At 47.5% G+C, this 20,115-nt stretch overlaps 1 protein-coding gene and 1 long non-coding RNA gene across 2 annotated transcripts in view; one reads left to right on the forward strand and one right to left on the reverse strand.

Moving 5' to 3' along the window:
- Positions 1-1,056: 1,056 nt before the first annotated feature.
- On the reverse strand, positions 1,057-20,039 carry LRRN1 (leucine rich repeat neuronal 1). Its single transcript, XM_051788660.1, has 2 exons — positions 19,883-20,039; positions 1,057-4,914 (listed from the first exon to the last, which is right to left on the reverse strand). The coding sequence occupies exon 2, from the start codon at positions 4,681-4,683 to the stop codon at positions 2,533-2,535; it is 2,151 nt and encodes a 716-aa protein (XP_051644620.1). The 5' UTR covers positions 4,684-4,914; positions 19,883-20,039; the 3' UTR covers positions 1,057-2,532.
- Positions 17,767-20,115, forward strand: part of LOC127471628 (uncharacterized) — a 56,315-nt gene continuing 53,966 nt past the window's right edge. Inside the window, exon 1 of the long non-coding RNA XR_007904710.1 lies at positions 17,767-18,064. This is a non-coding gene — a long non-coding RNA (uncharacterized LOC127471628). The remainder of the gene's footprint in view (positions 18,065-20,115) is intronic.

The following is a 20,115-nucleotide window of genomic DNA, read 5'->3' on the forward strand; positions in this document are numbered from 1 at the left end:
GGGACTGGAAGAGCAGGGTGGCTGTTCTGGGGGCAGCCCCGTGTGTAGGTCAGCTCAGGGTCACTGAGGAACCAACCCCTTGGACCCCAAAACTCAGCAGGATCCAGGCAGAGCCGTGGGCTCTGTGTGATCCTGTGCAAGTGCTGCAGGAAGCTGAGGAGAGGATGGAAGAGGGGCCTTGCTCTGCACCTTCTGACACCTGTTCAGTGGTTGTTTTCCAAAGACAACGTTACAAGCTGGAAGCCAACATTTTATGGCCAACCTTGCCCTCAGTGTCCTTTTCTCTGGCAAAAGTAGAGTGAATCTTTACTGCAACAGAGATGAATTCCCCGTGCCTGCAGTTTTCAGGTTAGAACAACGCACAGACAAGATGGTAATTATTGCTCTGCTGGAGAAAATGCCAGGAGGAAATTTCCCATTAACATTACAAACAAATACAGGAGGAGGTGATGAATAAATCCTTCCACCCTGTGACTTCTCCGTGATCAAAAGACACTTGTCTGATCCCAACATCTAATTGTCACATGATTAAAAATGTATGAGATCTCATGAACATAGAAAGGACTGTGTAGAGCAGCACAAGGAGTTGATTTAAATGCAGGATTAGCAGCTTCACGTTGAAACACAGGATCAGCAAGGCAGGGGGCCAAGGGATGGACTCGAGTTTTTGCACCAAAGCAACTTATTAGTGAAACTCTGCTGATAATTTTTCACTTTTAGACAAGGGAGAAGAAGTTTGAACTTTTCTGTAAATTTTTTGGGGGGGTCTTGGATATATCTGAGAAGCCAGTGAGTTAAAAACTTCAAAGAGTCCCAAACCCCAGACACATCCACGGTTTGAACAATTAACTTTGACTTACCAGGAATGTATTTGGTCTGTAAAACATGTAAAAACTGCACACTGACAGTGGTCATAAAGTGTAAAAAATACTGTGCTTGTGGCTCAGGGGCCTGGTGTGAGTGTCACCACGTGTTCACCAGCTCCCACCCTGCCGTGACCTGCGTGCAGTCCCTGTGCAGAACTTCCCTGGAGTCAGAAAAGACAACGGACAACAATTCCGTGGGTTCAGCTGTAAATGATGCCTTTATGTTGTACCCAGTGCACACATCACACCCCTGCTCTCTGAGGTTTGCACTTTTACCACAGGAATTCAGTCAGGTACTCAGAATACTGGTTAATTTTCAGCCTGTAAAAAATACAGTTCAGTGCTGGACCCAAATATAACTTTCCTGTTAGTTTTCATCTTAACTTCTGCTTTTAAAGGAATATGAATCCAATTAACTTTTTTTTTTTTGAAGTATATGCCAACTGGTTTGTTTCCATTTGGTAGCACTGAGTTGTTTTTTTGTCCTAACTGATGGTAATGACAGCTAAATGTCAGCTTCATTTTGATCTTAGCTCAGAATATAAACAGAAAAGTAGAAAAAAAGGAAAAGGGCCTGGTACACACTCTTCTCAATTATTTTTGCTGTGTTCCTGATGCCAAACAGTTTGGATTCTGCATGTGACTCTCAGTCCAAAAGCCATACCGAGACATTGCTCTCATTAAATTACTTTCAGTATTTTGCATCTAACGCAGAGAAAACACTGCTGTAACATAAATGCATAAAAAAACCAAAACCTGGAACTTTGCTGAAATGTAATTCCATCAAGAAAAACCCCCACAATATTTTTATATAACATTTTGGATATATTTTATGTCAAAACATGATCACCAGTCAAACTAGTGACAGCTAAACCCAATACATTATTGTGACTTCTAAAATAAAAAGAAATCAGAACCAAACTAAATTTATTATAGCTCTGCCTTCATTAAACACCGTGTGTTGGTGATTTAAACACAACAAAACTCTAGTAATTCTTCAAAAGTGTCTACTAAATAGAATAAAAAGAAGAAGAGAACAAATACCATTTAGTCTGTTACATTAGAAAATCGGATGTACATATTCCTATTGCCTGTTAGCTTTGCCTAAGCCTTCAACTACTACAAAAATAATAATAATAATAATAATAATGATAAAAAAGGGAACTCATTGTTCAAAGTCAAAAACATTCAAATCAGTTGATACAACATTACAGTACAGTCAACTAACATCCTTCAGGGTCTCCTTCTCTCAGGGTCCGAGTCCTCAGACCGGGCTCACAATCCCAGTTCACCGCAGGTCCCAAACTGGGGTTGGCTCGGGAGCTCCTGCACCTCGGGATGGCTCCAGGACAGCCTCTCGTTCCTCTGTCAGCACTGGAGTTAGAACAGCAGTAAGTCGAGCACAAGAACTAAAAAAAAAAAAAAAAAAAAAAAAAAAAAGAAAATAATATAAAATACCGGAGAATTGGAAGGCGGGTGAAGCTGCCATTTGGGTCCGACCGCTGCGATACGCTGTACGAAAAACTCCTGAAATATCCACCTGTCCCTCCGCTCTGCCACGCACCAGCAAAGGCAAAAATACAAAAGTCTTCAACTCGTCGTTTTTGCAGAATAAAGCAAAAAAGTCTTTGTGCTCCTTACTACCAGAAGCAAAATATCCTCTGAGTTACCACATGTAATAGCTTCTGGATGTGTCCACTTGGGTCGGCTTGGTCTCCGCAGAGCCGTCCTTGTCCTTTTCGCTGTCCCCTTCCCAGAGGTTAATAAGGGGAGGGTAGAGCTCGTTCAGGGGGATTGAGGAGGTCTTTTGCATATATTTTTTCAGTGAGTGGTGGTAGTTTTTTCTCTTGAACCTTTTTGCAACATAAACGGAGACGGAGGCGAGGCTGATGACGGCGAACATGGAGCCCATGACGGCCGCCAGGGCCGTGCTGGTCTCCTGGTCGGAGATGTCCAGCGCGAAGGCCGCGTTCTTCGTCGTGACGTTGACGCAGGATCTCTGTGTCTGCTGGTGGATGTTGGACACGGTCAGACACACCTCGTAGTCCGTGGAGGGCTGCAGATGTGTGAGGTTGTACTCGTGGACGTCCACCGGCACCCTGGCGGTGTACGTGATGTGGGGGTTGTCAATCTTCATCGTGGCCGACGACCATTTCAAATTGGAAGTCATGACGTTGGAATTGACCTTCCAGGAGACCAGGATGGAATGTGACTCGGCTTGTTTGACGTAGATTTTCAGGACCTGGGTCCCATCCAGGAGCGTCCCGTTCACCCGGATGGTGGCGACCCTCGTGTCAGCCCCTTCTATGTTCTGAGCAACACAGGTGTATCTCCCGGAGTCTTCCACCTGGATGTTGGAGATTTCCAAGGTGCCCTCGCTGCTCAGCTTGTATTTGTCAGAGAGGCTTTCCACGGTGACTTTATTGCCCAGAGGAGTGACCCAGTAAATTTCTGGCTCCGGTTCTGCCATGGCCCGACAATCCAAGAACACCGTCATGCCGATGTCCAGGTTGAGGTGATTGGGGAAGGTCTCGTGGGAGATCATTGGAAGACACTGTTCGGTGGAATCCTGTATTAGCACTTCCTTCACCTGCTGGCCCCGGTATTCCGGAGGCATGGCACAGAACATGGAGAGGGGCTCCATGAAGCGGATGTTGGTTTTGTTGGAGTTGATCCAGTGGATGACGCAGTCGCACCGGAGGGGGTTGCTGTGGATGCTGATCTCGCGCAGGTTTGGGAGGGACTCCACGGTCTTTTGGTAGACTGCATTCAAGGCATTGTTGTTGAGCATGAGGCTCTCCAGGGCGGGCACGTTGCGGAATGCCGAGCGGTGGATGTAGGACAGCTTGGGGTTGTTGGTGGCCTCCAGCTTTGTGAGCTCGGGCAGGTTGTCCAGCGCGTACCTGTCGACGGAAACCAGTTCTCCCATGTTGTTGATCCCAAGCTCTTTCAATCTGAGCATGTTTTTAAAATCCCCTTCTTGAATTTTATGAATCGGGTTTTTGTTGAGGTCCAGGAATTTTAAATTTGGAACTTTCTCAAGTGCAAGCTGAGGAACTTTTACCAGTTTGTTGTCATAGAAGGAAAGACTTTCAAGACTATCCAAACCTACCAAGGCATTGCCAGGAATGTCTGTGAGGTACATCCCTGCCAGAACCAGACTCCTTAAATTTGAGAGCGGCTTGAAATTCATATCCAGTATTCCAATCACTGGGTTTTCTCCAATCATGAGAATCTCTAGGTTGGGAGTCGAATCAAACCAACGGCTGTCAATGACCTTTAATTTGTTGGAGTTGAGGTGTAATCTCAGCAGATTCTTCAGGCCAGAGAATGCATTTGCAGAGATGCTGCTGATCTGGTTGTGATTTATGTAGAGCTCCTGGAGGTTGCAGAGGTCCTGCAGGCAGTAGTCGGTCATCTCCGTGATCTGGTTCTCCTCCAGGTGCAAAGTGGTGAGCTGGGTGAGATTTGAGAGTCCCACGTCTTTGATGCTTGTGAAGTTGTTTTGTGAAAAATCCAACTCTGTTAAATTAAAGAGCTGCTGGAGCTCGTCTGTGGTCTTTGCAATGTTGTTGCTCTGTAGCAGCAGGACTTGGGTGTCGCTGGAGAGGTTGCTGGGGATCTTTGTCAGTCGGAGGTCGTTGCAGTCGACTGTCGTGGCTTCCCTGTACGTGGACTGTGGTGTGAACCAGGGCCTGATTTCACAGACACAGAGCTGGGGACATTCACTGCTCTGCATGGAAGACTCAGTCAATGAATTCAGTAACAATTCTAGCACCAAGTGGCACACAGTTAAAAGGGCTCTAACCTTTGCCATGCTGGCCAGAGAGGGAGTTCAGCTCCCCAGCTCCCTAAAATCCCAACGGGGGAGAGGCTGATCCCTTATCAGGCAGAAAATGTAAAGCTTGAAGTTTAAGGTGAAAGGCTTGGACATCCAGAAGGTTAAAGATGACTTGCTGAGTTTAGAGAAGAGGAGAAACACACTGAAGACCCTCAGCTGCTCCTCTGTGCTCCACAATCTTCTGCAAATCAGTGTCTGAAGATGTTCCTGAAAACAGATTAGGGTATATGTTATGCTCAGCTCACACACAGTTCATCTATTATTTAGTTTCTTCAAACTTTGAAGAAAAATACCTGAAAACAATCATTATTTCAACACTTTAATCTCTTACACAAATCCCAGTTTGGTATCAGTAAGTTATGCAGGGTTTGGAACTCCCTCCTACTTGGTGTTGTGTGAGAAATATCTCAGTGAATTATCTAAACCTAAAACTCTGGGATACCTTCCTGTTTTACTCTGCATCAGTTGTTTGAGTGGCTTGGGAAGTGCTGAGGGAGGAGGGTGTGCTGGGTCTGAAGGAGTGCTGGAGCACAATCCCATGGGAGTCAGTGCCAGGGCCGGCCCTGAGCTCGGATTTCAGGAATTGAGGCTCAGGAAGCTGTTGGTTTATAAGTTTGAAGCTAAATGCATATGAACTTTGCCAAAATTCATCCCAGTTAATCAAATCAGTTCCAGATAACAGCTTAGATTTAATCCAGCTCAGCACCAAACAATAACAGTAAATTTGATTAAATGAATGTAGTGCCCTTCTTTGAGCTGTTTGTACTGCATTGGGATCATATGGACTGTTCACCACAATTCCTGATTGCTGTGTAAACCACACTTTAATATCTGCTTAGCCTGAGGTTCTTCATGCAAGAGTCCATTTCAATTAACCCACCAGTGCCCAGGTACCTCAGAACATCTGGGGTGTCGAGGGGCTTTAAACACATATTCCAGGAAAATCTCTCAGTAAAATCTTCCTCAATCTCACTTTACTGGGAAATTGCTCTGGTGGTTGCAATTGAGGCTTCTCAAAATAAAGTTTTGTCTTTTTATATAGATAAGACAAACAGGCTGTGCTACAGGAAGTGTCCAAGGCCAGGCTGCACAGGGCTCAGAGCAACCTGGTCTCCTGGAAGGTATCCCTGCCCATGGGGGTGAAACAAGATGATCCTGCAGGTCCCTTCCAACCCAAAGCACTCTGTGATTCTGGGATACCTGAGAGAACACAACAGTGAGAAACAGTAAAGGCAGAAAGCAGGAAAATGCATCTTTGTCAATTAAAATGCAGTGAAGCCTCAACTGAGTCACAGCCCACAAAAAGCAGTACTATAAAAAATAATAAAACTAAATACAGCTTTTAAAAATAGGTTTAAAATAGTCATTTGGATAGAGGTGACAGGAATGCCATTTATACTACACTCTTCCACATCTGATCTGCATATTAAATAATGAAATGAGTGTTTTATTTCAGATTATGATACAGTGCTGTAGGTAGAACACACCAAACAGCATCTGCACATTTATTTTTGTGCTGTTATTCTGTGGTTGGGCTTTGGGGGAAGAGAGAGAGGAATGGGAGGCAATGACCCTGTGGAATCAGCTTTTCTGAGACCTGAATGAGAGCTGAGAGGGCTTTGCTGGAGAGGGGAAAACAAGTTATAGAACCAACATTCCTTCTCTAGTAACTTCTAACTGATGTAAGAATTGACTGAGACATTGACTGCATTAAAAAATCAAATCCTAATGGGGTGGGAACAGTAGGGATTGTGTTACCAGGGGGTGGTGGAGCCTGGAATCAACCGAGCTGTGCTGACTCTGAGGGATGTTTCCCTCGACAGCAACACATTTGTAGCTGACCTGACCCAGGCAGTTCTAGGAAAAATTGATGAAATCTGGAGTTTAACTGATTTAATTGCAAGACTTTTCAAATGGCAGCATTTGCCAGTTAATAATGCAGAGCTTTCACCCCGGGAGGATCTTGAGCAGGTCCAGGAGGTGCCTCCAGAGTCTCTCCCGGACCTGGTTTCTCAGTGGGTGACGAGAGGGAAGTCTGTGCCTTACACAGCTGAGGGCCCTAATGATGCTTTCCTACTGATTTAGCCCTGCTGTGTCTATATGAATCATATAATACTCTAAAAATCAAACTGCCTGAAAAAGACTTCAAAGGTTCTTTTAAAATATGTCAGAGCATGTCTAGATGGTACAAAAAAAAAAATCAAATTCGATCCTTTCTTTGTTGAATATTTATATCCTTTTACTTGCACGTTGCAGTTATTGTTCATCCTTGGTAAGAAGGCATTTCTGGGTTTACTGAACAGAGGTCTGGGTTTATGACCACTGCAAATATATGATTTTACAAGTTATAGCAACTCTCTCTCTTCTCCAGCTATTTTCTCCTGCAAATGGATTTAATTTTCTTTAACTGCAAATGTTGTTCAGAATGACCTGCATGTTGTTGTCTCCAGCCTCCCCCAGCCCAGGGCAGCTGGGACGAGCCTATAAATGAAAATCCAGGGTAATGACAGAGTAAATTCCAACCAGCTCCATCAGTGCTGTGCTGGTGTGAGGGGCAGCCCAGGGACCACAGCAGGAGGGACAACCCCAGTCCTGGACCTTTGCTTTAGCTCCTTCTGATGTGTAAAAACCTCATCCCCCACTCTGATCAGAGCTAAAGAGGCAGCAGAGAGGTCACCAAAAGCTGTCCCTCTGCCCCTGGATTGTCAGCTTTCCAGTCTTGCCAGCACTGGCAGAACTGGTCCCAGACACCTCTGCGTGTTTGATGTCTGAGGGAATAAAACAGCACAAGGTTTTTTGCTGGAAGACTGTGGTGCTGGAATGTTGGACTCCTCTCAGGTTCTGAAGTCCTGTCTGGAATTATAATGATGACAGGAAACAGCCTCAGGTTGTGCCAGGGGAGGGTTAGATTGGATATCAGGAAAATTTCTTCACTGAAAACGTTGTCCAGCCCTGGCACAGCTGCCCAGGGAGGTGGTGGAGTCACTAAAACACATGGGGATGTGGCACTGGAGGACAGGGGTTAGTGGAGAGCAGGGTGGTGCTGGTTGATTTGGACTGGGTGATCTGAGAGGTCTTTTCCAACCTTACTGATTCCATGATAATCACATCTTTTCAAACAAAACCCAGACAAGTTACATCTGTAGGAATATTTTTTGTGTGTGTGGATAAGCTGGAGGACAACCAGGCTTTGAAAACAACATCTGACAGTGAGCAGTTCCAAACAGGCACCAGGGAATAATCACCAGCCCATCTGGATAAACCAGGGATGGCTCCTGGGAAAATGCCCGGCTCCCACTGGAATTGGTGAGGGTGACTGGAGAACAACAGGAACGTTGAAGGCCAGAGAATGTTTCCTAAAGAAACACCAGAAGGGGCAGAGCAGCAGCTCTGGGCTTTCTGGATTAAAGGCAAATATCTGTCCTCTAAATGTCCTCCCTCAGCACAGTCCTAGCACACATCTGGTTGGGTTTTTTTCTGAAAATGGTATTTAATATTAACACGTGGCTGATGGCACTTTTAATTCTGTCTTAAAAATGTCTTTTAAAAACGGTGGGTGAGGAAACTTCCCCTCAACAGGAAGGGGGTGTTAGAGCTCCTTTCAGGAGAGACTGAGTGTGTGAAGGAAATGTTTTAGCATTCTCTGCCTTCCCTCTCATTTGTTAAATTCCTATTTTCTAGTGTTCCAACCCACAACAGCAGTTGTAACAGCTGGTAACTTGATAGCAACAGAAATAATGGCTAATTTTATGTGAGAGATACAGAGGAAATTATTTTACTCAGAGCTCAATAAATGCATTTTCCATGGCACCTCCCAGGACCCAGGGCAGTCAGAAACCACATTTCTGTCACCAGCAAACCCACAGCAGCTGACTGGGATATTGGCTTGTCCCTGTTCCTTGGGGACAGAAATGAGCACCATCCCTGTCTCCCATCCTGGAAATGCCATGGGAGGTTTGTCCAAGCATTCCCTTTCCAGCAAGGTTCTGAACACTGGTTGAGAATTTGCTTGGCCCAAGATTATGAGGGCGGGTGTCTGGTGATGGAGGAGAAGGTCCTTCCTTGCAGCTTCCCTTGCTGGTGGCTCTGGGAGGGTTTGTCTGGTTGGGTGGGTGATCCAAAGAAAAAGTACATTCCCAAGCCCCCAGAGCAGTGAGAGGACAATATGAAGGGACAAGCATGAAACAAACTGTTCATTAGAAGTGTTCAGAGTTAACCTGCCAACTAAAAAGAACAGATAAGAAGCATTTTTGCTTGGTAATAGGAAGACAAAGTGTTGTCACTTCCCTGACAAGTGGATATTAATGGTCACTACTAAACATCGCTGAAAAGAGAAACAATATTGTTTGCACTTGGATATCTGGGTGTCTGCTCTGGAACAGTGATGCTGCCACAGAAACCTTCCCTCTCCTCCCTGAAATGGTTCATTCTTGCAAGATTTCTTTTCTGTTGCAGCAGTGTCACCCAGGTTTTGGTCGGGAGCCATCTGAACTGGATGTGCTGAGGGAAAAGTTGGAGGGATCAGATCCACAAAGAAAATTACCTCGGGCTAAGACAAGCAATTTATTCTGCAGTTGCTGTGAGCCAGGAGCACACACTGATCCCAGTTCCTCCCATCTCTCTACAGAAACATTTTCCCAGATTGAGCCTCCATTGGAGCTAGTCTGTTGGAAAATTGTCTGTGCTAATGTTCTGCTAATGACTCGTGCAGGCTGTGCATTCCCATCCCCAGCCTTTGGGAACTGCTGCCATACCAACACTCCTATCCATCAGCTTGGGAAAACCTGGGCTGCTGCAGCCTGGATCTTTGGGGGAATGCAGGTTAGACAGCCCAGCAGCACCCAGGGCTTGTGCCAGGGGTGAGAACTGGTGGAGCTTCAGGGAGAACCAGGAAAACTGAATTCAGACTGGGATCAACACAAGGTGCTGTTCCAGGCTCTGCTCGGGGGGGCCCAGCAATGGTTCAGGAGGCCACGGGCACAAAGTGATGCCCAGGAAGTTCCACCTGAACATGAGGAAGAACTTCTTTGCTGTGCAGGAACAGGTTGCCCAGAGTGTCTGGAGTCTCCTCACTGGGGATATTCCAGAACTATCTGGACACAATCTGGAGCTGTGTGCTCTGGGATGGCCCTGCTGGAGCAGGGAGGTGGGACCAGGTGGAACACTGTGATCCCTTCCAGCCCAACCCATCCTGTGGTTCTGTGGAACGAAGGGCCTGTTAGAGAGGGGACACCAGGAGAGGCTGGGAAGGATCTGGGCTGAAGGTCTGACTACACTGGGAGCAACTCTGGAGATGGACTGGGCCATCAGGAGCCCAGGCTGGGACACTGCAGGCAGGGAAAGGCAGCTGGACAATCTCAAGGCCAGGATGCTGTGTGTATGTTGTGGTAAAACAAGACCTGCTTTGCTTTGAGCTTCAGTAGAGGCTTTAGTTCTAGTATACAGAATAACTAGTATTTAGAATAACTAGTATTTAGTTCTGGTCTATAGTTCTGTATCCCCCCATTTTGTGTGGAGAAAACAGGGATTGGTGCCGTGCTCCAGGTGAGCAAATCACCTTTGGGGCTTTAGGAGGGAGAGGCACTGGAACAGGGGCACCACCAAATCACACGGGTGAGCACAACACTAAACCTGGTGTAAAATGCTGTGCTCTAAAATCAGCCTCACTCCAAGAGCAGCAGTGACCTTGGACATCCTAGAGAAAGGGGACTTGGAGTTTAAAACCCAGGATATTTACAGCTAACCTATGGAATGGGCTCCTTTCCCAGGGATTAAATTTCCAAGTGCAATCCTGTCTATTTAGACAAATATTGTGGAATTGTGCTTGATAGGAAGCCTTTTCTACTGAGGTTTTTAAAGCCTCCGATGTCATCAGGAAATAAGCTATTTCCAGGTCTGAATTGTGTAAAATACAGACAAATCAAGCTGCAAATGATGTCAGTTGAAAGAGCTTCCAAAATCTGGATGTGGGAGTTTGGTATTAAAAGGAAATACAAAAACAAGGGCCTGTAGGACATGTAATAATGGTATAAAGCCTCAAAATACATCCTCAGGGATTTATAATATTTAAGGTTTGGGGTTTTTTTACCTGCAAATAATGCCTCCTTTTTCTTCTTGTCTGTACACATATTCCATCAAAATAAAGTCAGTGTTTAATTTTAGGGAAAGCTCTGGTGAGAAGGTGATTTGCTGTATCCCAAGACAACCTTAGACTGCTTTATCTGTGTTCTTTTGAAAAATACTACTCTTATCTCCCCCAAAGAACTGCAAAGAGCATCCTATTCATAATGCCTGCCCCGCAGACACAGCATATTAAATCCTGAAAATGTGTAATTTATTGGGCTTTATTCTTCAGACTTGCATCTGATACAATGTTTTTCATTAAAATACTGAAGTAAATTTGCAGGAGAGGGAAGAAAAGGTTTTCATTCACAGAGTGCTGTGGAGCATGAGGGGCTGGATCCCCTGCAGGGGGATTGATGGCCCGTCAGATCCCCCTCAGAACTGCAAGCCAGCTTCTGTCCTCTGCCTGAAAATCTGCCTGATTGCCATTAACCAGTCACACAGAAACCTCAGGGATAAGAGGTGCCTGCCAACCTGGGGGCTGTCAAATTAGAGAGGCTGCTTGGTTCTTGCTTTAGGAGAGAAAAAAACTCCTAAAGCCGTTTCAAAGCCCTGAGAACCTGAAAGGAGAGAAGTGTTTGTACAGTAGGAATATTCTGGCATTAGGAACCCAACTCATTATCCACTTCCTTCCTATGTTTATCCTCATAAAGTAGTTTAATTTGGGGAATATCTGGGCTGTTCTGTTGCCTGTGGCTTGTTTCACGTCCTGCTCTGAGGGGCTGCCCTGTTCAATATTAGGGCAGCAGCAAAGCTTTGATTTCATTCATGGAGAAGAATCCAATCTGTGATTATTGTCCTCATTCCATGGAATTACCAGGTCAAATTGTTTGACTGAAGCACCATTCCTGAGTCAAACCAATTCCACTGCCAGGTTAAAACCCAGCTTCCTGAGACCTTCCCAGCAGCTCTTCCCTTCTGCTCTGACCCGCAGGGGATGGAGAAGTTCCCTTCCTTCCCACCTGTCTGTGCTCTGACCCATCCACAGCCTTCTGTGGATTTTAAATGAGAGAATTTAAACTCAGTGGGTTTTAACTTGGACAGTATCTAAAATCTACAGAGTATAACTAGTTTTGGAAGACCTATTCCAACTATTGTTTTGCATTTAGTATCTGCAGGTTGAAGAATGAAAGAGAACCCAGACTAGGAAATACTGCTTCAGCTTCTGATCATATAATCAATATATTTCTAAAATAATAATCACATAATCAAGTAGTGGAATGAAATCTTGGCATGCTTGAGATGTCATAACCACATGGAAGGGTCTTGAACATCCTGAGGGCACCAACCTCCCGAGAATTCCATACAGAACAGCTCAATCTCTGCTTCCTAACACCTATCAAAATCAGCACCATTCAAAGAAAATTAAAAAAAAAAAAAAAGAGTGAAACAGCTCTGAAAGAGGAACAAAGGCATGAAGAGATTAGGCTGGACTTTGGAGTAGAATTCCCTTTTTGGATTTTGAGAGCCAGGGAGCTTGGCCAGTGGAAGGGAAGTGTTAATGATAAGGAAATAAGGAGCACACGAGGAATATTTTTAAGCAGGAGGAAGAGGGATGCCAGAACTCCCCAGGATTTTCATGAAGTTACAGAAAATCCTCTTCCTCCCTTTTTTGCTGACTGGCTTCTGGCAGCGTGTGATTATTTTGCTTCCCACACAGTTCTAGATCAAACTCCAGTTTTCTGAGTCACTCAGGATCCCCCACAGTTGGGAAAGACCCCGTGTGTACAGAGCTGTTACTACCACAAAGGATGCCAAAAACCCTCTGCTAGAAACTGGAGCTGAGAAATCAAACCCAGAGTGAGTCAGGATCTCAGTGGGTATTTATAAAATCAACTTAATACTGGTGGCTGTAGGGAATGCATAAGGCCTGTTATTAAAAATTAGATGTGCACAGAGCTTCAATTGCTTATCTTCAATCAAGAAAAAGTTCTTTTTCTGGGCCTTGTTACACTCTGTTTTGATAATTCTGTTTCCTGTGGCTGTGTTAACTTTTCAATTATTAGTGATTAAGTATTAAACTGTATTTTACTATTAGCCCAGATCTATATCTACATGTAGTGTGCTGACAGACTTCAGCCCTCAGAATAAAACAGGCTTTTATTGATTTTTTTTTCTAAAATCAAATTCTCTATTTTTGAGCTATATTTATATACAAATGTTAATAACCCCATATATTGAGTTGAAAGACCTGATATGAAAGACTGTGAACATACCACTAACCAAGTAAATGGATTTAGCAGTGGAGGTGCTGAGATCTGATGTAAAGGCTGTCAGCACCAAGAAAAAGATCTGGAACTCAACCAAGTTGAGAAGGGAGAGAATTAATTCCATTAGGAGGCCACAGGTTTGGGGTTGGACCTTCTCTGAACTCAGGCTTTACTCTGGCCTAAGGAAAAAGTTGGTTCTCTCCACTCAGACAGATGAACACATGACCCTTTCCCACAAGTCTTTCTGCACTTTTGAACAGGCTTCTACCCAAAATATGTGTTTTCCATCACTGTTTCATTCCAAATCATCTGAGTGGCATTGCCATGTCATCAGGAGAGGAGAGCTCAGTCAGCTGGAATGGTGGGAATGCTCCCAGCCCTGGTTTAGTTATTTCTCTTTACCTCAGTTCTCACTGAAATTTCCATACTAATTTTGTTTCACGCAGAAAACAGATGTCGGTCTTGCTTTGGGAAGTTCATGAGATTAAGAAAGAGGGAAAATACCTCATATTTAATGTACTGGATGTTTAGATCAGCCCTCTAAACTGTGCCTTCAGCTTTAGCCCTCAGTCTCCTCATTGCCATGGGTGGGTTATTCCATCAGTGCTCCAAACTGCTGCCTGCTGCAGGAAACACAGGAGAGGTTTTTCCTCATAAAAGTTCAAGTTATTGATGCTTTATAGATGAAATCTTTACCTAATTACAGCGATTCTTTTGGGCACAGAAGGAGAAAGGAAAACTTATTTGCCAATGAACTTACAAAGAATCCCAGGATGGTTTGGGTTGGAAGGGACCTTAAAGCTCATCCAGTTCCACCCCTGCCATGGGCAAGGACACCTCTCACTAGCCCAGGTTGCTGACCTGGTTTTACTCAGTGCTTAAAAACTATCATGAAACCATTTTAAAGACCTATTTTCAAGCAGCAATTTAAAAAACTTTTCTTTTTTGCAACTGGTTGTTCCCCTGTGGGTGAAATAAGTTATTTTTCAATGCATTTACAAGGCACTGCAATGCCCATTAGAGTGGTGGAGCTCTGGAATTATCAATATTTACTCTGTTTCTGTTACAATGATGGATCATTTGTAATTTAAAAATGTAGCAAGGCCAATCAGTGGCTCATCTGCATCCCAGTAATTATATACAGCACATTAGCAAGGTATGAATTTACTTGGTACTTCTGGACTTGCTTAATCAAATAAATGATGCGATGCATGAAATAACAGAAAATGTAGGATCCATTATGTCAATGATAAACATTTTCAAATTACAAAAAAGACAATCCAAGCTTTGATTGGTATTTTATTAAAAAAATGTAAAATGTGATTCTACCAAATTTTGGACAAGCTCAGGAGTTCTCTCTGAATAACTTTTACATGCTGCTTAGTCTGATTCTTCCCTGTGTTGCTGCCCAACCCCTGAGAACTCCAGAAAAGCTGGGCTTGCTCCAGGTGCACCAAGTCTTTGGGATGTGTGGGAATGCTGGAGCTGCTCCCAGACATCCAAAGCCCAGGAGCTGGGCTGGCATCACGGGGCACGTCCTGGATGCAGCTGTGTGGATCCAAGTCTGGCACAGACAGATCCAAGTGTGGCATTTTGCTTGATGAATTAAGTTCCAGGGACTGTACAAAAGTAGGTATAAATCAAATAAAAGTAGGCATTGAGGAGTGTCCTCCAGGAGTGTCCTCCAGGCTCCAGCGTGGAGGAGGAGCCCAGGGAGCATCTCCCATGGACTCAAGCAGCCCCATGGCTTCTCCAGGCCAGGAATATTGTGTTCCAAAGCTCCCCAGGCACTGGTGGGGACAGTCTCCCCAGCGCTGGCTCACGCTGGACTAACCACCAGGCAAACCTTGCCAGGGACCTGGAGGGGGCTTGGCTTCCAAAAGCACTCGGTTCTCCTGCTCTAATCAAAGCTGACAGATGCATAAATTGCTGGAATCACCAGAGTTAGTTAAATTAAATACCTGGAAATGAGTTGCTGACTGACAACCTCTAAAATTTCCAACTAAAACCCCAAAGTAAGCTTTGCCTCTGTGTTAAATCACTTCAGGTTGAGGAGTGGCCAGGAAAATACTGCCCTGGGTGAGCTCTGGGGACTAAAGGGCAGCACCTCAGGACAGAGAATTATGGAGCAAGGCTGTTGTGCCCAATAAAATAAGGGAAAGAGCTGTTTCTCCCTGGCACTTTTATAACTCGTGTGCATTCTCAGTACTGCACCCTGTTAAATTTTTCAAGCCCATTACTTGCAACTGCTTTGCCTTGTTCTGTTAGTTAAAAAGAAAAGAAAAAGGTAACACTCCACTGCAAATACTTGATCTTTAGAAACTGTGCTCCAGGTAGAAACCAGGGCCTGTTCTGTTAATAATTCAGCCAGATGGAACATCGAGAAAACGCTGGCTTGGATCACCAAATTAAGGTCTTATGAATAGAGGGTGAAGCTATAAAAACATTTTGCAGTAGAATTTAAGGGCAGAGACTAATTTTGTTCCCACTGATGCCACAGACTCGTCCTGCCTTCCTCAGGAGGAGAATTAGGCCAAACCAAAATAGGCCAGTCCAGTATTTTCCTCCGGTGCCATATGTAGAAATATGAAATAGGACATCTAAAGAGCCAAACCAAATTTGAATAAAGTTGCAGGGTTTGAAGCAGCAAAGAAGAGGAGAATGGGGTTCAGGACTTTCACGTGGGGACCTCTCAGCCCTGCATGGAGGAGTGTTCCACTCTGACCTTATGGAGCCCATTAGTGAGGGACTTAATTACTCAGCTACAGGAAAAGAGCGAGCCTGGGCAGGTCTTTGAATAACTCAGCACATCTGCAGGGACTGGTTCTTAGCAAAGCTGTCCCGTGGTGTCTCTGTGCAGAATTTATGCCCTCCCAGCCTCAGGGAAGCACCATTAGTTCCACCAATAAAACCATTCCTAAGCCAACTCCTTGATTTCCTTTACTTTTGCCCATCTTTCTTCCCGTGGTGGGCACATGTTAATTGTAGAGACAGAACAGAGTATGGGTGTTTTTGCAGTGGCCTTGCTTGGATTTCTGTCCTGGCAGAGCAGATGTGGGGTCTGGCTCCTTTCCTTCCCACCTCTCTGCTCCCCCAGGAGCCCCACAGATACTGCCAGCTCCTGTAACACAGGAAAACTATCCCAGCTCCAAAGTTCCCTTTTGTGGAGAGCTCACAACTTATTTTTAAGAAAGATGAGTTTAAGGCACGACCCTGCTAATGACTTAACTGCTCTCACAATTCCTGGGAGCATCCTGCATCTCCACAATGGCAATTCCAGCTGGGAGAAGATGCAGGAACCAGGCGTGGAGGCAGCAGAAAGGCAGGTTCCCTGCCCATCAGCCTTATGCCAGCAGAGAGGAGGAGGGAGGGATTTCTGCGCTTCCAAAAACTTTACATAGATTTTCTTCAGTTCCGTGTCTACAAAATGTCTGCCAGGAAAAAAATCTGGAGCTTGGCAGGATGAAGCCTCACACGTGTATTGTTCGTGTAACTATGGTAACCTACAAATGCCACCAGTGTTTCCATTTCATACACAAATGAGGGGACAGCTGTGGGGACCACATGTCTGCCAATGGAATAATATATGTGAACTAGGATGGCTTGGTCACAAAATTACAACTCATCTATATTAATCAGGGCTTCAAAGAACAGGCACCTCCAAGGCGACAAAGTGCCCTGGGAGAGAGGGGGGGGTTTATTTCTGGAAATCTTTGGCTCCTCCATAAATATTTTCAGCATCTTGCTACTTTGCTGGTTGAAAAAATAAAGTCAAATAAATGCTGTTAACAACCAGCACTCTTCTGCAAACGTCACTTAACTCTTTTCCTTTGGTTTTGTCTCTTTCTGGTGCCTGAGCCTGGTCTGAGCCTGACACAAAGCCCAGCCTGGGACCAGGCATGTGCTCCAAGGCCAGGGGAAGGAGCAGCTCCTGAAGAGGCAGAACTAACGTGGCACAGAGCTCTGCAAACAAAACCTCTCTTTTCACTCATTGATATCATTAGCAGAAATAAGAGCTTCAAAATAATTCATAAAAAAAACTAAAAAAAAAATCTTAAAATATTGTTTAAATGAACTTGGGGAGTTTATATCATCCCTGACAACAACAGAAAGAAACCTGCAGGCTCAGTGATGCAAATAAATCCCCTTTCCAGCAAATACGAAGCCGTGGGAGCTGCAGCAGCAGCAACACTTGACCCGGGTTATGATTCATCCAAGGTGCTTTAAGTGTCCCTACAAATGAAATCATGGAGAGGGAATTTGCTGCCTGCCTTGGCAGCAGCAGCCAGCCGGGAGCAGCAGGAATACAGCAGGAACACAGGAAAAGTTTTCCCTGGTTTCTGCAGTGCCCCGACACTGTATCACGGGAAACAAAGGGCTGCGGCATCCCCTGGGCGTGGGCTGTGCCTCCTGCACCCCCGGGCACAGGCTCAGCCCTGGGATGATGGCAGAGCTTCACACGGGGCTTACTTAAAGGACCCCGTTTGCTCCACGAGCTGGAACCAAATGCACAGACAGAACCATGGCATCACAGAATGGTTGGGCTGGAAGGGACATTAAAGCCCACCCAGTGCCACCCCCTGCCATGGTCAGGGACACCTTCCACCAGCCCAGGTTGCTCCAACCCCCGTCCAACCTGGCCTTGGACATTTCCAGGGATCCGGGGGCAGCCACAGCTGCTTTGGGCAACTGGTTTTAAGCCCGGGCTCTGTCGCCTCCCGGCTCTGTCACCTCCAAGGTTGTCTGAGCCCTGGTCAGACCCCTCAAACTTCAAAAGAAGTTTCTTTCTGCAGCCCAAGTTTGGATATGCTCAGCATTATTTATGGCAGTAAAAGTTGGTTATCCTTTTATAACTGTACAACTTGATGCAAAATCCTCCTTCCTTCAATAACCAGCACTGTTATTTGTGTCTGTTCCAGGTGAATGGAAACGACTTTATAGTCCTCCCAGCAACTGGTCTGTTCAAGTCCAAAATTCCTCCTGGGAGAGATCATTTTGCAGGGACTACATCAAATGTTGTGCAGGTAACTTTTAGCTGTCGAGGCAGAAGTTAAAGTGGAGCTTTTGTCGTGGGGCAGTGACACGCGTGGCTGCAGAGCAGAGGGACAGGGGGCACTGGGGCACCAGCTGTGCCCTGCCCAGGGGGTGAGAGCCATGGGCTGAGGGACAGAACAGTCCTGCCCTCTTCACTCCTCCCATCTGGGAAGCTCCGGGCATTGGTTTGTCTCCCTTTCGGAGTGTCTGTCTTTTAAATTACTGTAAATTCCAACTTGCAAGACTTTGGGACATACTTGGGTAGGATCCTTTGGACAACACTGGGACTGCTGCCCTGTGTGACTTGGGTCATTGGAAGCCTCTGGGAGCTCCCGTGGGTACATCTGAGCTGTTCACCTTCAGAAAAGGTTTATGATTTCCTTCAGAAAGATCATGTTCCTTTTATAGCGACCCTTTGAGTCCGTAAGGAAAAGACTTAAAGGTTCACAAATTAGTTTTTATTGAAGGGCTATCATGCTCTTCATTACCAGGGAGCTATCACGCAGCTCCAGGACAAAAATAGAAGCTCCCTGTGCGTGATCTCTCACCTCTGGACAACATTATTGTCTACTTTGAGTTTAATTCTGTTACTTTGCCTTTCATCGCCTGGTGGGAAAGGCGCCCCGAGCAACTTGGGGGAGAGCTAAAATCGCAGGCCAACATCTGTCGTGCGGCCCCGGTGATGCTGAGCCCGCGGCACAAAGCGCCTCGTCCTCTCCCTCCTCCTGCAGGGGAGAGGGGCCGGCCCCGCGCTCAAAGGGCCCTTTGACAGGGGCGACAAAGGGGCGGCAGCGGGGTCGGTCCCTTTGTCCGCCCGCGGCTGCGCGGGGAGGGAGCGGGGGCGAGAGACCCCCAACCCCGGGGCCGAGGGGACCGCCAGACCCCGAGCTAGAGACCCCCAAACTCGCAGGGAGAGGGACAGCCAGCCCCGGGGGCAGGGGACCACCAGAGCAGGGGTGACGATCCGCGGCCGCCGGGCCGCTGCCCCGCGCTTCTCCCCGCACCTTTCCGGTACCCGACTCCCCAGATCCCCCCAGCCCGCAGGTGCGGTGCGGCCGGGCCCCGCTGGAGCATCTCTGCCGTGCCCCGCGCCCTCCGCTCCCGGTCCCGCAGCCCCAGGTGCGGGGCGGCCGCTCCGCCCGCAGCGCCCCGCGCACAAAGCCGCGGCCGCGGGAGGAGGCGGCGGAGCCGCGGCCGCGCTCACACTGCGCCTTTATGCCGCTTTCTGAAGGGCCATTGTCACACTGAAGGCTCCTTGTCTGCTCGCATTCCTGCGGGTGAATGGATGAGGCAGGACATCTGCCGGGATCCGCTCCCATTCGCATGCAAATAGGGACGCGGGCAGCGCTGCCGCACCGCCAGCCCCGCGCCCACCGCCGGCACCCGGGCACCGATCCGCCCCCAAAACCCGCGATCCACCGCCAGACCGGCCCGGGGGACAGCGGAGCGCCCGCGGGGAGGAGGCGGGCGATGCTGCAGCCGAACCCCGCAGCCCCGGCGGTGCGGGGCGGCCGCAGCCCCGGGGCGGTCCCGGCGCGGTGCCGAGCGACCGAAACCCCGCAGCCCGCGGGGACTCCCCCGGCAGCCCCGGGGGGCGCCGGGGGGCGCGTCCGCCGCAGCAAACTTTGCTCCCTCCGTGGGATCTCCCCGGGCGATGTGCACTGCACATCCCCGCATCCCAGCGCGCATCCCCGCATCCCAGCGCGCATCCCCGCATCCCAGCGCGCATCCCCGCATCCCAGCGGAGCGCCCGCACCCGCGCAGCTCTCGGGGGTCCCGCTCCCTGCCCCGAGCCGCTCCGCACTCACCGCCGGCCGGGCGCTCCCGCGGGGCTTCCCCGGGGCTGTACATCCGCCGCTGCCGCCGCGCTCCCGCCGCGCCGGGATGCGGAGAGGGGCGGCGGGCTGGGTGGGTGTGTGGATGGATGGATGGATGGGTGAGTGAGTGACTGAGTGGGTGGGCGGCCGGCCGGTTCCCGTCCCGCGCCCCGTCCCCCGCCCCGCCCGGCCGGAGCTCTCCCGTCCCCGGTCCCGCCCGCTCT

This window comes from Manacus candei, unplaced genomic scaffold (genome assembly GCF_025592945.1).
Source record: "Manacus candei isolate 608988 ecotype Guabito, Panama unplaced genomic scaffold, ASM2559294v1 h1tg000025l, whole genome shotgun sequence".
NCBI lineage: Eukaryota > Metazoa > Chordata > Aves > Passeriformes > Pipridae > Manacus > Manacus candei.

Bases quoted from the DNA above. Each gene is read 5' to 3' on its own strand.
- LRRN1 (XM_051788660.1), bottom strand. From the start codon at position 4,683: ATGGCAAAGGTTAGAGCCCTTTTAACTGTGTGCCACTTGGTGCTAGAA.